Source organism: Apium graveolens, chromosome 3, assembly GCF_009905375.1.
Source record: "Apium graveolens cultivar Ventura chromosome 3, ASM990537v1, whole genome shotgun sequence".
Taxonomy (NCBI): Eukaryota; Viridiplantae; Streptophyta; class Magnoliopsida; order Apiales; family Apiaceae; genus Apium; species Apium graveolens.
In genome coordinates, this window is record NC_133649.1 from 293,536,690 (window position 1) to 293,554,850 (window position 18,161).

Here is an 18,161-nt window from a genome sequence, read left to right on the forward strand (position 1 = left end):
TCATTTTTTTAAAATATCTATGAATGATCCAACCGTACGGATGTCAAGATCTATATATTTTAGTGATATGACAAAAATTTTAGAAAAAAATAAACGCATTTGATTTGTTCTTTTAACAGTTAACAAATAGTTTGACAAGTAATTCTTATTGGTGATTAGTCTCATATTAATGTTCGGTTTTTTACAAATATTTATGGATGATTCAACCGTATATATGTCAAGATGTGTGATATTCAAAGTCATGTATTTCTCCTAAATATGGGCTCAAATATGGATAAAATGTGTGATATTCATATTTTCAGAAAATATGACTTCGAAGATCGACTTGAGAACTCAATTAACGATTCAGCGAGCAAAACTGTAACTCTCTCTCTCTACACGACTATACACCTGGGTCCTAATATAATTTCTAACACTAAATTAGAAGAATCCTTAATTGATTTACCTTTCATCTTCGAGCAAGATTTGGCTGATTTTGGTCTATATTCTCAAGCTCAAGTTGCTTCTGTGGTATGTATCTACAAACTCCTAAACCTATAGAGAGACACACATCTTCACTTTTTCTGTTTGATGAAGTTATTTTTAATATTTGGGTATGTTTGAATTTAATATTTGGGTATGTTTGAATTTATTAGAGAGAGAGAAAGTAAATAGTATTATTAGAGAGAGAGAGATGGAGTAGGGATAAATGAGATGAAGGAAGGGGTGGTAACCCAAATATTAAAAGGGGGAAATGAATGTGGATGGCGAAGGAAAGAAAAATTAGAGAAGGGATAAAAAGGGGGTTAAAAGATGAATGTGAGATTTTTTTTTCATTTAAGTGTATTATTTGATAGTAATTTTTATTTAAACATTTATTATATATTAATAAAATATAACTACATTTATAATGTGACATGATGAGAATTGATATATGTTAAAAGTCATATAGTTGAATCATCCAAAAATTTATTTTAAATAATTATCATATAACCAAGTATGAATCTCGTGTTACCGAGTAGTACTTTTATTATATTTTTCTACTTTCAGTCATGTATGTGTAATTTAAAATTTTTTGATAGTTTTTTCATATCATTAGAATAAATATAACTTTACATTCATACAGTTGGACCGTCAAAAAAATTATTTGTAAAAATTATCTTTTCAATCGGGTTAGAAACTGGTGATAGTGAGTAGTTCTTTTACTAGGTTTTTCTATTCCCGTCATGCAACTGTGATTTGAAATTTTTTGATAATTTTTTCATATGACTAGAATTGATATATCTTAACATGATTTGTATGATTGGATCGTCGAAAAAATTATTTTAAAAAATTATCTTGTCAATTGGGTTAAAATATTGCGATAGTAAGTAGTACTTTTACTAGATTATTCTATTCCCGTCAGGCAAGTGTGATTTGATATATATTCGTAATTTTTTTATACGATTATAATCAATATATCTTAACATTTGTACAGTTGGTTCGTTGAAAAAATATTTTAAAAAAATTATCTTGTCAATCGTGTTTGAATATCGTGATACTAAGTAGTACTTTTACTACATTATTCTATTCGTGTCAATCAGGTGTTATTTGATTTTTTTGATAATTTTTCATATGACTAGAATCAATATATCTTAACATCCGTAGAGTTGGATCATAAAAAAATTTATTTAAAAAAATTATATTGCCAATCGGGTTAGAATGTCTTAATAGCAAGTAGTACTTTTATTAGATTTTTATATTCTTGTCATGCAAATTTAATTTGATTTTTTTTAATAATTTTTTCATATGACTAGAATTAGTATAACTTAACATATGTCTCAACAGTGTATAGAAAACACAAAAAAGCAATGGTCTAATACTTTTTTCTGTCGTATGAGTTATACTAAAACAATAGTATTTTAAAACCGTTGTCTAATATTTAACAACTATTATTTGACCCGTTGTGTAAATTATACTAAAATAATAGTTTTGAAAACAGTTTTGTAATATTTTACAACGGTTATGTGACCCGTTGTATGAATTCTTATGATACAAGAGTTTTTAAAAACTGTTGTCTAACCTCCCAAAATTTTAGCATTTTTAAACAACGGTTCACAAAACCATTGTATGAACCTTGATTAGATAATGGTTATGGGAGGAAAAAAAAGACCATTGTGTGTTATTTTAGGATAAGGGTTTTTTTTCAGTTGTCTATTGTCGTTTTTGTTGTAGAATTTTTAAGTTAATTTATTTAATTAAGCGATTTTCAATCACACCAACTAGCTTATATCTCTAAACTAAATATCAATATTGTAATATATTATATAAGCCAAAAATATTTTTGTTATTAGCTACATACACTCAATTCATTTTATATCTCTAAAATGGACGGTATACCGGATTTTTATCTCAGAATTAAATTAATGTATAAACACAAGCGACAAAACAATACTGTTTATAGATATAGCAACGCATACTATACTAGTCAAAATGCCAAAGTGTAGATGTATTTCGAAAAATTACATATACCCGTTACACATATAGCATACTATACAAGTCAAAATGTCAATTGTAGATGTATTTCAAAAAATTACATATACAAGTCAAAATGCCAAGTGTAGATGTATTTCGAAAAATTACATATGACTGCAAATCGTTAATATTTTTAAATATTGAATCCTCTCTATTGATATTTGAATTTCTAAATCGGTATAGGAGATGTTATTTTTTATTTATTTTATGAACCAAGGAGAAGAATAAAAAAAATAATTTATGAAAATTATCTATAAGAAAATGAAAAATATTATATAAAAAATATAATAGAGAAATTAGATTTTAAAAAAAACATTAACAGTAAAACATACAATGAAAAAAAATAAAGTTTTGCTATATATAGGTGGGTACGTTTTAGATACATAGTAAGTCTGTTTTTACTAAACCAAAACCACCTTATATATAAAACACTTTTCAATATAGTCAAAATTATTAGGTGATTTTCAATAACATCAACCACCTTATATCTCTATAATAAATATCAATCTTGCAATATATTATATGAGTCAAAAATAGATAAATACACCTAAGTAAATTTATATCTTTAAAATGAATGTGGATCGGATTTTGATCTATATTATGTAAATAATGAAATTAATGTATAAACAGAAGCGACAAAATAATACCGCTTATAGGTATAGAAATGCATGTTACAAAAGTCAAAACGCCAAATGTAGATGTATTTAGAACAATTAAATATGAGTGCACAAACTTAGTTTTTTAAATATTGAATCCTTTCGATATTAATTGATATTTGAATTCATAAATTGGAACACGAGATAATAATTTTTATTTATATTTTGAACCAAGGAGAAGGATAAAGAAAATAAGCTATGAAAATGAAAAACATTTTATAGAAAATATAATAGAGAAATTTAGATTTACAAAATAAAATAAAATGTAAAACATATAAAGAAAAATAAAATAAAGTTTTGTTATATAGGTGGGTAGAATTTAGATATGGTATCATTAATATAGGCAAGTCTCCAATACAACACTAAGTCTTCAACAGTTTCTATATAGTCACAAACACACACAAAGACCCTCTAAATTACAGAGAAAATATGGCATCTGAGAAGGGAAAGTGTACCCTAGACCTGAACACCCCCAGCGGGGAGGTAAAAAGAAAGAGGGGAAGGCCCCTAAAGTCTCAAGCAACAAGAAATTTGGTGCCGTCTCCTGGGAGTGCTGGTGCTTCCCTGTCAGTGATGGGTGTTGTATCTTGACCCCCAGCGATGAGTGTTGTTTCATCTATGCCTATAAGAGTTGCTGTTGTTTCACCGCCGGTACCATGGGCTATTTCCGAATCAAGGCCTGCATTCAACTTGTCTCCCTCATCTGAAAATTCTGTCCGGGGCCCACAGGGGCGAGGCCTTGATCGTTTACACCCCCAGGGTTCTGAAAACTTGCAGATGCCTGCTTCCATGAGTGAGTACTTTTCCTTCACTGAATTTCAAAAAATAATTATAAAATTGCTTCTTCTTTCTTTTCGTGTTTTTCTACTATATTTATCTGTATTTATGCTGTTGGCGGTTTAAAAAATAATAGATTTTGTTTATAGGAATGAGAATTTGTGTGTGCCCTGTTGGTTTTAATCATAAGCTTGTCAGAATAAGCTTGTTTATGTTTACGTTAATTTGTTTTGTATTAACAGCTAGTTATGACTTGGTCATATAGTTGTGGAGTCATATTAGGAGTCAATTTGAATAATGGTAGATAGTGGAGTAGTTATAGGAAAGTAGTTCCTTCTTTCTTGCATCTATTTTTATCTCTGTATTCGATATATATTAGTGATGCCGCAGTGAAATAAACATCAAGAACTTAGCTGCACTTTGTTTTCTCGTTTCAAACTTACTGTTAGCTTTACATATATATCAGGAGAGCATTCTTATATTCAAGAATTTGGTATCAGAGCAAGGTTGCGTGGTGAATGCCAAAATATATGCCGAAAGCTACTGAGATGGAATCGAGCAAAATAAAAGAAGGCGGAGTGGGTCTGAGTTATCCGATGTTGGCTAAGAGTAATTATGCTTCATGGTCTATGAAGATGAAGGTGAATATGCAGGCACATGGTGTGTGGGATGCTATTGAACCTAAGAACCCTAAGTCACCGGTCGAAGAAAGAACTGACAAGGTAGCATTGGCGGTCATTTACCAAGGCGTACCTGAAGACATTTTGCTGTCACTGGCGAAGAAAAACACAGCAAAAGAGGCCTGGGATGCGATTAAAACCATGTGTCTCGGTGCGGATTGTGTGAAAACGGCTAGGATACAAACTCTGAAGGCGGAGTTTGAGTCATTGAGTATGAGTGAGATAGAGCCAATTGACGAGTTCTGTATGAAACTCAATGGTCTGGTGACAAACATTAGAGCTCTTGGAGAAGAGGTTCCGGAGAGCTATGTTGTAAAGAAGTTGTTACGAGCTGTACCAACAAAATTCCTGCAAATAGCCTCGACGATCGAACAGTTTGGGAACATTGAGCAAATGTCCGTTGAAGAAACTGTTGGGTCCTTGAAGATTCATGAGGAAAGATTGAAGGGATCCAAGAATGCTGGTGGGGGCGGTAGTCAACTTCTTCTCACGGAAGAGGAATGGACACGAAGAGAGGCTAACGAGGGTAAACTGTTGATGACTCGAGAAGAATGGTCAAGGTGAAATAGCAGAGAAAGTGGTGGCATTTTCACAAATCAGAAAATTCCAAATAAAGAAGGGGGACGACTGGTTCGAGACAAGTCTAGAGTTAAGTGCTTCAACTGTCATCTGTATGGCCATTTCGCAGTTGAGTGCAACAAACCTAAGCGTAACAAGGTTCAAAGGGCTGAAGTTAACATGGCCCAATTTGACGATGATGAGCCTGCATTGCTATTGACTGAACATGATGACAAAGATGTAAACATGATGTTGCTAAAAGAAGAGAAAGTCACACCAAAACTGAAGTTGCATGGAAGTGAAAAATCCAGTGATTCTGACGTCTGGTACCTTGACAACGGTGCAAGTAACCATATGACGGGTTAGAGATCAAAATTCAAGATGCTGGACGAATGTGTCAAAGGCCAAGTAAAATTCGGTGATGGTTCGATGGTTGAAATTAAAGGCAAGGGCACTGTGAGCTTGAAGTGTAAAACGGGCGAGGAACGTGAACTACACGAGGTATTTTTCATTCCTTCCTTGTGCAACAATATAATTAGTCTTGGACAATTATCGAAAGTCGGAAATAAGGTTGTCTTGAATGGAGAATATTTGTGGATCCATGAAAAACAAGGAAAGTTGTTAATGAAAGTTAAGAGATCGACAAATCGATTGTATAAGATAATTATAGAAAGTGGTGAACCAAAATGCTTATTGTCAAGGTCAAATAAAAATGCTTGGTTGTGGCACTTTCGGTTAGGACATGTCAATTTTAAGGCAATGGAATTGATGTCAGCAAAGGACATGGTTTGTGGTTTTCCAAAGATTGTGTCTCCGGAGATGACATGTACTGGTTGTTTAATGTCGAAACAGACTCGAAAACCATTTCCTACCAAGTCGAAGTACTCAGCTAGTAAGGTGCTTGAACTTGTTCATGGTGATATATGCAGACCTATCACTCCTTCCACTCACGCAGGTAATCGTTATTTCATGTTCCTTGTTGATGATTATTCACGTATTATGTGGGCTTACTTGCTAAAGAGCAAGGATGAGGCGTTTGAGGCCTTCAAGAAGTTTAAGGCCAAATTTGAGAATGGTACAGAGCGAAGGATCAGAGTCTTTCGAACAGATCGTGGGGGGGAGTTCAACTCCAAAGTTTTTTCTAACTTTTGTGAAGATAATGGAATTGTGAGACATCTTACGGCTCTATACACTCCACAGCAAAATGGCGTGGTGGAGCGTAGGAACCATACTGTCATTGAGATGGTAAGAAGTTACTTGAAGCAAATGCATATGCCGGCAAACTTCTGGGGTGAGGCAGTGCGTCACGCTGTCTATGTGTTAAATAGGTTGCCCACTCGAGCACTGTCAGGGGTGACTCCGTATGAAGCCTGGAAAAATGAAAAACCCAATATTGGGCACATCAAGGTGTTTGGATGTAAAGCTTACATGAAGGTGCAAGATAAGCTGACTAAGAAGCTAGATGATCGAAGCTTGAAAGTTGTGAATTTAGGCAAAGAGCCAGGAACAAAGGCGTACAGGCTGTATAACCCAGAAAGCAACACGGTGTTAGTCAGTCGAGATGTTGTTTTTTTAGAAAATGAAGCGTGGCCATGGGAAGGACAAAACGGAGAAGACCAGTTGCAACAAGAAAAGTTGATTGTGTTGGGAGGAAAAGAGAACGACGAAACAACTCAGAGAGAAAGTGATGGTTATGAAAGTCCTGTGAGGGAAGAACGAAGAGAAGAGCTAGACTTTGAGGATGAAAACGTTGATGGAAGTACAGAGCCTAAAAAATATAGAAATGTCACTGAAATTTATAACAACACAGAACCTATTGAGCTGCAGGAGGAGCTATTACTCATGGGAGTCGAAGAACCTGTTAATTTTGGTCAGGCAAACAAAGAAAAGTGTTGGAGATAGGCTATGAAAAACGAAATCAATTCTATAGAAAAAAATAGGACATGGGAACTGACAGAACTTCCAAAGGGGAACAAAGTCATCGGGTTGAAGTGGATATTCAAATTGAAGCGAGATGCAAGTGGTAATGTAGTGAAGCATAAAGCTCGACTTGTGGCAAAGGGTTACACACAGGAACATGGCGTTGATTATGACGAAATATATGCACCTATTACAAGGCTCGAAACAGTGCGTATGTTATTGGCCCTTGCTGTAAAAAAATCATGGCAGGTGCATCATATGGATGTGAAGACAGCGTTTTTAAACGGGGAGATATGCGAGGAAGTCTATGTGATGCAACCAGAGGGTTTTGAAAGAAAAGGCCAGGAATCAAAGGTGTACAAACTCCTCAAGGCACTGTATGGTCTTCGGCAAGCCCCTCGTGCATGGTATTCGAAACTAAACAAGTGCCTGGAGAGACTTGGATTTCAGAGATGCCCATATGAACACCCTTTGTATACAAGGAAAATTGAAGGTAATATTCTGGTAGTTGGCGTTTACGTTGATGATCTTTTGATTACAGGGACTAGTATCAGTATTATCGAGGAGTTTAAGCAGGAGATGAACAAACTATTTGACATGAGTGATCTCGGCAAACTCACATATTATTTGGGAATAGAGGTTGAACAGGGAAACGGATTTATCAAGCTAAAACAGTCAGCTTATGCTCATAAAATTCTTGAAAAGGCGGGGTTGTCGGATTGCAATCCTACAAAGTATCCACTAGATCCTAAAGAACAAATCACGAAGGATGAAGGTGGTAAATTGGTCGATGTGACTCAATTTAAAAGCATGATCGGAGGTTTGAGATACTTAGTACATACTCGACCGGACATAGCTTTTGCTGTGGGCATTATCAGTCGATTTATGGAGCATCCCACTGTAATGCATATGAATGCAGCAAAACGAGTTCTCAGGTACATTAAGGGAACGTTAGATTATGGATTGGTATACTCAAGAGAGAATAGCAATAATGTTTTGACAGGATATTCTGATAGTGATTTGGCGGGTAATATAGAAGATCGGAAAAGCACTGGTGGAGTGGCTTTTTACTTGAACGATAGTCTAATTACCTGGATGTCTCAGAAACAGAAATGTGTGGCTCTATCTTCGTGTGAAGCCGAGTTCATGGCTGCGACAGCAGCAGCATGTCAGGGAATTTGGTTACAGAATTTGCTGAGTCAAATTACTGATGAGAAGGTTGGTCCAGTCATATTGTTTATCGATAATAAATCAGCCATGGACTTGGCTAAGAATCCGATATTTCATGGTCGTAGTAAACATATCGATATACGTTATCACTTTATACGAGAGTGTGTTGATCGCGGTGAAATAGTGGTGAAGCATGTGGCAATAGAAAACCAGAAGGCTGACATTCTAACCAAGGCGCTCACGACAGTGAAGTTTGAACGCATGAGGAAGCTATTGGGAGTGAAAGAGTTAACTCAACAAGCTTAGATTATGGGGGAGATTGTTGGTTTTAATCATAAGCTTGTCTGAATAAGCTTGTTTATGTTTACGTTAGTTTGTTTTGTATTAACAGCTAGTTATGACTTGCTCATATAGTTGTGGAGTCATATTAGGAGTCTCTTTGAATAATGGCAGATAGTGGAGTAGTTATAGGAAAGTAGTTCCTTCTTTCTTGCATCTAGTTTTATCTCCGTATTCGATATATATTAGTGATGCCGCAGTGAAATAAACATCAAGAACTTAGCTGCACTTTGTTTTCTTGTTTCAAACTTACTGTTAGCTTTACATATATATCAGGAGGGCATTCTTATATTCAAGATGCCCTAGTTATTATTATCGGAACTAAATGCATTGTAATTTTTCTTATGTCAAGGTGGGTTTTATGCAGACACAGCTGCTGCAGACTTTACGGCGCATGTGATACATGTAGACTCTGGGGAGGTATACATACTAATTCTCTTTTTAAACTTTCATGTATAATTTTTTATTAAATTGTGTTAAATATATATTATATTGTTTCTTTTAGGATGTTATTAGAAAGATCATGTCTCTGGTTCAAAACGGGCCTAGAGGAATTTGTGTGGTTTCTGCCTACGGAACTATTTCTAGTGCCCTGATTTCTCATCCCCTTTCTTCTGGTGGTTCAGTCACCTATGAGGTTTGACTCCTATCTTCCTTACTACTACTTCAACTCTAATTTAATGGTTGCATTCATACTATAGGTTAATGTATGTGCATATGTCTGTTAGCTATCTCGTCTGAATGCAAATTGATTTAACCAAGAAATTACGAAAAAGGTGTTTTGTCTTGTGATTTATAGCCGTATAGTTACATATAGACCCCACTTTTGCTGATTTACATGCTAGAATGGAGGACATGCCCTGTTCGGATCAGGGCGATTGTGTTACTTGTAATTCTTGAGTGGGGAGACAACTATGGCTGTATAGCTTCTCTGAGTATCCTTGTTGCAATAAAAATCTACTTAATAATGGAATTAGTACTCTTTTATTTCTCTCTCTTCTCTTTAATGCACAATTTCAAACTATATACTGCAGGGTCAGTTTCAAATCTTATCTTTGACTGGCTCATTTACTGTGGCTGAAACTGGAATGGGGAGATGTAGAACAGGTGGTGTCAGTATATCGCTAGCATGTCCCGACGGCCATGTCATAGGAGGTGCCGTGGCTGGCCCGCTAGTTGCAGCTGGCGGGGTTCAAGTTAGATCTTCTCTTTGTTCTACTGTTAGGATTTAATTATGTACTAATAACTTAAATGTAAAAAGTCAGTGTGGCTCATGCTAGTTGTTGTAAAATTGTTATGCTGAGATATAGTAGCATGCTCAATTTGTTTTCAATTTGTTTCGATACATTTTACTTTCCAACATTTTGCTGATTGAAGCTACTGAGCATGCATCAAGTCAGACCTGCACTTTTTTACCTTAATACCCCTGTTTTGTCATGAACATTTAACATAATGTATACTATCTATTTAGTTTTGGTGGTGCGTTATAAGTCTAGACTTTATTTTATAGTTTACTCCTCTTCCACAGGCCTTCATTAGAAATTATAGTTTACTCCTCTTCCAAAGGCCTTCTAGACTTTATTTTAACCTTAATGTTAACACTCATTTGCTTCTCAAACTGTGGTTGGGACCTTTCTCCCAAATGCTCATAGAAATTATTAACCGCAGCAAGATGCAGTAAGACCAAGACCAGACCCATGTCAGAGGCGGAGAAGGGAACCCCCGATGTCAACATGGTTACGCCTGATGGAGTATCATAATACTTTCTTGATTTGCTTTAGGCTCCTAAGAAGCTTTGTAATTATTAACTTTAGTATTTCCTGCATATTATTTCTTGCATGAAGTTTCACCAATTTTATTCTTTGATCATTAGTATTGCAATTTTGCCAGTATTTATTTCTATTTATTTCTATTTAGCCTAAAATAACTTTGGAACACCTACATGAGTGAAGATGCGTGATAGCTAACAGTACCAATTCTTATATGTTACTTAATAATTAAGACCACAAAGACAACTTTCGATTAATATTAATTATGTACGGTCTCAAAGATAGTAATCCATGTGTAATGCATAAATTAAATATTAACAAGTAAATAACACATATATTACATATATTTTATCATGTACTTAACCCTATCAGTCTAAGTGGCTCACTTAAAAACTTCACTTAAAAAATATATTATTAATCATCCTATTACAAGATTAAATAATATACATACTTTTTTTAATATTTATCCTCTTTTTCTTTGTCACACTAGTAATTGATAATGTCATACTCTATAAGACCTTTTAGTAGCATATATAGCATTATATACATTTGGGATCACGTATGTACACCATATGTTGATTTGTTTAATATAGGTGAGGAATAAGGTTTTGACTTTTCATGAAGAAATACACGAACTTTATTCTGGCAAGTTGAAGGTGTTTATGGATTTGCCACACTAAAACCAAGATTTGTATAATTGTGTGTATACAGTAAAAACACATACGTGCACGGGGAGGGGGGCGCGCAGGGAGGGGGGCGCGCAGGGAGGGGGGTGGGGGGAATTGAGTATTACAAGGGATTTAACATGTACATGTACCAGTTTTCTTTTGAAAAAGAAAATAAGGATGAGAAATGTAAAACGTATTTCTGGAAATCAGATGTTCTTCAGGGTTAAATCCATAGAAGATTCGATGGTGGATGCAGAAGAGTCCCAGGTTTCATCATCGAATTAAGTAATTAGAATCGATCCAGTGTTGGATTCAAATATATGGGGAAACTATCTCTCTCCATTCACGTAACCTCTATCATCAACTTCAACTTTTCCTGCACTAATTATTACAAGATAGAGATCAAGAAGGAACCAATTTTCTTTCAAACCGTTACTTAGTTTTTGTATTTACGGATCACACACACATATACGTACTTACCCGATTTCAAAATGTTTGTTCAAACATCTTACCCGATTGATTGCAACTTGTGGGCGACCAAACCACAAGCAACAAATAATTAGGTAAGTCCCGTGTGAATTATACCATGGGCTAAGGTTTGTTTTGACTTTTTTCAATTTAATTGATCAGATTTTTTGTTTGTTTGAAGTGAGTATTGATTATTGCGTATATGTTATATTATTCTTTTCACTTTTTATGTATTTTTGACACACACAAGCCGGGGTCTTTCGGAAACAGCCTTTTCATTCTTCGTAATGAGGGAGGCTGCGTACAACTTACCCTCCCCAGACCGTGTATTAAGCGGGATATACCGGATATGTTTGGTTTGGTTTAGTGAGGAGTAAAACACAAACAATTATATCATTATTTTATAATTATTCAAATAATTTAAATAAATGTCATTTTTTTATAAAATTTATAATCAGAATCTTAATATCAAGTGCGATAAAAAAACAAAAATAAAATTTTTAATTACTTTGTCCTTCCCTCTCATTTCTTTACACTTTCATTTTTATATGTCTCTCGATTCTTTACATGAAAATCAACTAAATGCACTTCTGTTTTTCAAGAGTTTCCATAAGTAGTGATACAATATAAAAATCAACTAAATGCACTTCTGTTTTTTCAATTACACTCACTTTATACATTAAATATTGATTGCTCCCCCCACTTTAATCATTTTTCTAACTTTTCACTATCACTTTATACTTCTTATGAATAATTATATAATTTAAATAATTAATGTAAAAAAGAGTTAGATGCAAAATTTTGAATTTTTTTATGACTAGACCGTGATTATTTTAACAAATAATATATAATTTAATTTAATCATACATTCCTCCCACATTTTTATTGGTGGAATTTATGATGAAATCAACCATTATCATGACCTCAATTTTTTTTAAAAAGGTAAATTTTTAAATATATTATAATATCTTAGTATTATAGTATTTTCAAGAAAAGGATTAAATAGTTATTTTCGCTATATCCTAGAAATTAAAACAAAATTTAATTATCATAAGATAAATAAATTATAATAAATTAATTAAATTGACACTCCTAAATTCAACCGAATGCAGTTGAATTTAATGGCATGTCACCAATCCACGTGAATGAGATATAGCGTACCAAATTTATTTATAAAACATATATCCAACGGTCTACATTATATTATAATTTATAAGTAAAAAAAATTATAAAACAAAAGTTCCTCACGTGCCTCTCGCCCCCCGCTCTCTTTCTTTCATGGCCTAGAAAATCCATCTCTCTCTGATATTTTTTCCGGTTAAAATGCAAACCAAACCCGAAGCCAAATGGGCTATAATTTTTTTACTATATCATCGAAAGTGCCCAAAAGATAAATCATTGTTTAAAAATCCCCTTTTGTAAGACGATCTAGGGTATCGAAGCAAATTTGTGTATGTTATTGGGCTCCAAATTGCGAGTTTGAGTATTCAAATCAAAACCTATAACACAAAGTTTCCGTTTCTAGCATCAAAATCATTGAAGGTTAATTGTTTGATAATTTGTTACTTTCGATTATTTCGTCGGAATTTAGAGTTTCAATTTCTGCAGATTTGTTGTTGTTTCTGGGTTTGTATATGAATAGATCGTGTAGTTTTTAGTCTAAACATATATCTTTAGTTATGTTTGGTCGTGTTTTTTATCTCGTCGGAGTTTAGGCCGCCGTAATCGAATTCTTCTTTTTCGGTGTGCTTAAACTCGTTAAAATTATTCATATATCTAAAACTTGATATATTGAAATGTAGTGGAAAATGACATCTAGAAAATGGTGTTTTAATTGAGTTTAGGGTTGCCGGATAATTTCCAGATTCCGATAAATTTCTGGAATCCGACTTTTTTTAAATAGGGTGTTGATTATTTCAACTGATTGCGGTCCAATTTAGAATTGCATCTTCGACTTTATGCAGTTAAATTTAATTTTTGGGTGGAATATTTAAAAAAATTCGGAAAATTTAAATATTTGACCGGATAATCGAATTTTAAACGAAAAATTAAATTTGACCGAAATCAGTTGTATTTAGCCGGTTTGTTAGATATATTTGTGATGTCATGTCTAATATGATTTGTGTTTAGTTTTTAGATCTTACTTAACATGAGAAATTAGTACTTAACTGAAAATCAGCACTTATACTGAAAGCAGAACTTAAGATTTCAGAACTTAAGTTATCAGAATTTAAGTTATCAGAAGATATTTATCAGGAGATAATATCAGGACTTAAGATAACTTTCAGATAAGGCAGGCGGCTGATTGAAAGGAAAGAAGATCGAGACTAAGACAAGAAAGAAATATGCATGAAGAAGGAATTCTATGAAGAATAGAATACTTGAAATAAAAGATAACTAGTTGATATTTTAGGAAGCAGAATTATATTCGATATCAATTAGAATATTATCTTATAACTGTGTAGTATATAAACACAGGCATAGGATTTACACTATATGTGTTATCATTATCGAAATTATTATTCATTATAACCCTAGCAGCTCTCGTGATAATTTGTTCATCTCTGAGAGAGGAGAGTTCCATATTATAACAGAGTTTATTGTGTTGAATAAAATCTGTGTTCTGTTACTTGTGTTCTTTAATTCGATTTGATTGAAGTAAACACTGTATTCAACCCCCTTCTACAGTGTGTGTGACCTAACACGGTTATATTTAATCGGTCTTATTTAGTACTAAATACATCCGATTTACTAAATATGAATCCAGCGAATACAACCTGTCAAAAAACCGATCGTATTTAGCTAAATACAATTGTTTTTAGTCAAATTTAGCTAAATACACCCAGTTTTGGGCCGTTTGAATTTTTTTTAGTCTATATAGTATACACACACACATATATATAGGTAATAAGCATATATAATGTAAGAAATAGAAATTACTTTCTTTCTTCGATAAAATGAACAATCCGCCTATCCCCATCCGTGGAAGGTCTCTTATTGTAGTCACAAACACATCAGCTACGTTTAGCTCTCTGGAATGTTATATTCGGTACAATGTGACTTTATTGTCCTTCATCAACATTATCCTAATTATTGCCATCATTATAGCCACCTTCCTCCCTATCTCCTTCATTTTCTGTTACACTTCCAGTACCCTTTCCATGTCCACCCTTCAGTATCCATCTCTTCTCTGTCCACCTCCACCTCTTTCGCGTCCAATTCTTCCCCCTTTACAACCATCATTCCAGCTGCTACTAGACCCCAACTCCATAAAAATCACAAATAGAATCAACAAAAAACTACACCTACCAACCTGCATATATTAACAAACAACACCAAATATCAAAACTCATTTATAGAACATGTTAAGATAACAAAAATTAGACACAAAGATGTATATATATATATATAATATTTAATTTCAAATTAGAAAAAAGGCAGAGTATTACTCAGTATATACATAACAGCTCACAAAATATAGACTAAATTTCAGTTTATTTATAACCAAACATAAGAAGATAACACAACATTAACCGAAAACAGAGATTTAAGGGTGAAAAATAGAGATTCAAACTTTTTACAAGGCTTGAAGAAAGCTATAGACACATTTAATCCCACACACATACAAAAGTGATGAAAATATCAAAGAAACACAATTCAATCATCAACATAACAAAGTATTTTTCCAAAAACAAGAATAGACATAGGGCTGTAATTCGGGCCGAGCGAGCCAAGTTTTGAGCCGGATGTAATTCGAGCCGAGATTAATCGAGTCAAGCCGAGCCGGCTCATTTAGTTGAACGAGCTTAAACCTCTGACCGAACTCGACTCGTTTAATTTCATGATTCGAGTCGAGTAGGCTCGTTTAGCTAAACGAGCCGGTTTTAACCTAAACCTCTACCCGAACTCGGCTCGTTTAATTTTATACTTAATCGAGCCTAAACCTCTACCCGAACTCGGCTTGTTTAATTTCACGAGTCGAGCCGAGCCAACTTGAGTAATTAAACGAGCCGGAACCTATGCCCGAACTCGGCTCGTTTAACTAAACGAGCCGAGTCGAGCCCACTTAAACAAGTTCGAGCCGGGGGAGCTCGCGAGCTGCCCGACTCGAATTACAGCCCTAAATAGACAACTATAATCAAATATTAATCACCAAATACCAAAAATATACAAAACCCTAAATGGATAATAGTCTATCAAAACCCTAAGTTTGGCTTTATTTAAATGAGCTTTTTGGCTTCGTTGGCTGGGTTTTTGGAGAATTTGAAGTCTAAGAGATAAAACCCTAATATTTGTGTGCGGCTCTATTTAGGGAGATAATGGTGAAGTCAACAAAATTTACGGTATAGTAACTTAATTATAAATATATAATCTAAATAAAAACTGTAAAACATTTAACCTCTAAATATACCAAAATTAATTTAATTTATCATTTTGTACTAAAGATTTGGTCATTATGGTGTCCAATAGTTGTATTAAAATATGATTTAAATAATGATTATAATAAGGACATTCCTGCGTATACAAGGAGTGAGTTAGGGGCCAATTAGCATCGAGATATTACACTTAATTGCCTTTATAATTCCAAAATTTCTAGCATATTTGTAATATTATTTTCATGTTTTTCCCTTATAGTTAAAGTTATGTCATTGTTCTTATTTTTTTGTTATTTAGGCTTTATTTGGGAGTGCTGTTGAAAACTGTTGTACTGTGCGAAAAAATGCTGGTGGAAAATGTGAGAAAATATTCTGTCAGGGAAATTAGATGGTTGTTTGGTTTTTTTTAATTTATGCATATTTTGAGATAAAATATATAAAAATAATATTTTTTGAAAAGGTTTAATGGTGAAACTGATAGTTACTTTATGCAAAAGCTGAAAACAACTTTTTCCAAAAAAATGGGGGACATGCTTTTGCTAACAACAACTTTTAGACCAAGGACACTTTTCTAAACAGTAGCTTTTAGAATTTATCAAACACTTTTCTGACAGCTTTTCAGAAAAAACTGATGTAACTCTATGCAACAGCAATACCGAACGGAGCCTTAGTTCTATAACTTATGTTTAGTTCTTTTAAGAGGTAATTTATTATTCACTTTTATCCTTATTTTTTGCGGTTGATAATTCAAAATCCTTATACCGTAAATTGGATGCATTAGAGACTCGGTGTTAGAATACAAATTCATCTTTAGTATTAAGATAGAACTTTTAATCACATATTTAGCATTTTATTCGGGATTAGCTAGGGATTTATGTAATTTGGTTTAATACATTTGAGAAAGAAAACTAAAACCAAATTGTATGTAATAGTTTTATGAGTTCTTAACAATTTAAATTTCATGTCATTTTTTATAAAATCTAAAATCGTGATTATTAAGGCCAACAAATGGTTAATGTAGATATTGAGGTCTTGACTTATGTAGCGCCCCCAAACCCGCTCTTTCACGGATTTGGGTCGCCACATCATGCAGTGTATCAAATACCTATTTATTATTACAATAGCATAAAAAGTACTTTTATTACATTTATCTTATCACGTCCACAGATCCAAGGATCACTTACTAATACCATACATACTCCGCGAACCAAAGTATCAACCACTAGAACTTTATTACATAACTAAAATTTATTCCACTGTTAGGTGACTTCCATAGCATATGGCTGGCACACAGACAATCTAACGATCCATGCTTGAACTTGGCATCTTTTCCTTGCCCTTCGCACGCAGATTTGGATGTTTATCACTTTCTGATTTGGCTGCTAAAAGAAATGTAATGATAGAAAGAGTGAGCATTAATATGCTCAGCAAATTCACTATTTAACCAACACCCAAAAATAGGAAATAACAGAATACATTTGAAATTTTTAAGAATAAACGATAACTGACGACTTAAATAATAAAACTCAAATATGAGAATGTTAACAACTCAAACACATCTTTAAATAACATGACACAAGAGCATACTGGTCGTCCACCTTTCGATACCCCATGGCTCGATCAACTACCATGTCACAAGTATCGACTCCTGCAGAACTCGCGTGTAGCGTGATCAGTGCCTTCAGGCAAGTCCCACCTTACATTTCAAATTTTGCTAGCAATTAATCATTAAAGGGTTGTCACACAACCCTGTCTACCACAGAGCAAATGTCACTCTGAACATAACACATTGTCACTAACCATGGTTAACCATCACGGACCAGATTGGATATGGTCAATGTTTCCGGACCATATAATCATGGTCAACGTTTCTGGACCATGTTGACCAGTTTTGAATATGAATCCCCGAGTAATTCCTTGATAGCGAAGCTAGACACTAGAAAATTTATTTGCCAAGGCTAGCACACAGCTAGCACTTTCCAAATAAATTACATTAACCCGAAAAATGGATTAATTCAGTGAACAAGAAAATAATTTTAGACGACACGGACAATGCATCGTCTGGAAAGCAAATGAGGTGACCATCTCTAACAAAGAGATGGGTCAAGTTCAAAGAAAAATTATTTAGTTATCTCCAATCAGAAGAATAACCAAACGACTAAATAACGTTCAGGACTATTGTGAGTAAGACCAATCACTACGAGTAATAAACTTAACATATTTCCTAATAATTTCTGATTCGAACAATGAATCAGTCCTTGACTTCAATAAAAGTGGATACATCTGA

The 18,161-nt window shown here is 33.9% G+C and overlaps 1 protein-coding gene across 1 annotated transcript; it reads left to right on the forward strand.

The window, feature by feature from the left end:
• The first annotated feature begins 8,563 nt into the window (after positions 1 to 8,563).
• On the forward strand, positions 8,564 to 16,262 carry LOC141715201 (AT-hook motif nuclear-localized protein 1-like). Its single transcript, XM_074518679.1, has 5 exons — positions 8,564 to 8,579; positions 8,946 to 9,013; positions 9,099 to 9,230; positions 9,628 to 9,789; positions 16,173 to 16,262. Exons 1-5 carry the CDS (start codon positions 8,564 to 8,566, stop codon positions 16,260 to 16,262), a joined length of 468 nt encoding a protein of 155 aa, XP_074374780.1.
• Positions 16,263 to 18,161: the final 1,899 nt, after the last annotated feature.

Excerpts from the sequence above, each read along its gene's own strand:
- LOC141715201 (XM_074518679.1), top strand. Across the intron at positions 9,014-9,098 it reads TACATGTAGACTCTGGGGAG|GATGTTATTAGAAAGATCAT; the intron begins GTATACATACTA and ends TGTTTCTTTTAG. Across the intron at positions 9,790-16,172 it reads TTGCAGCTGGCGGGGTTCAA|GCTTTATTTGGGAGTGCTGT; the intron begins GTTAGATCTTCT and ends TTTGTTATTTAG.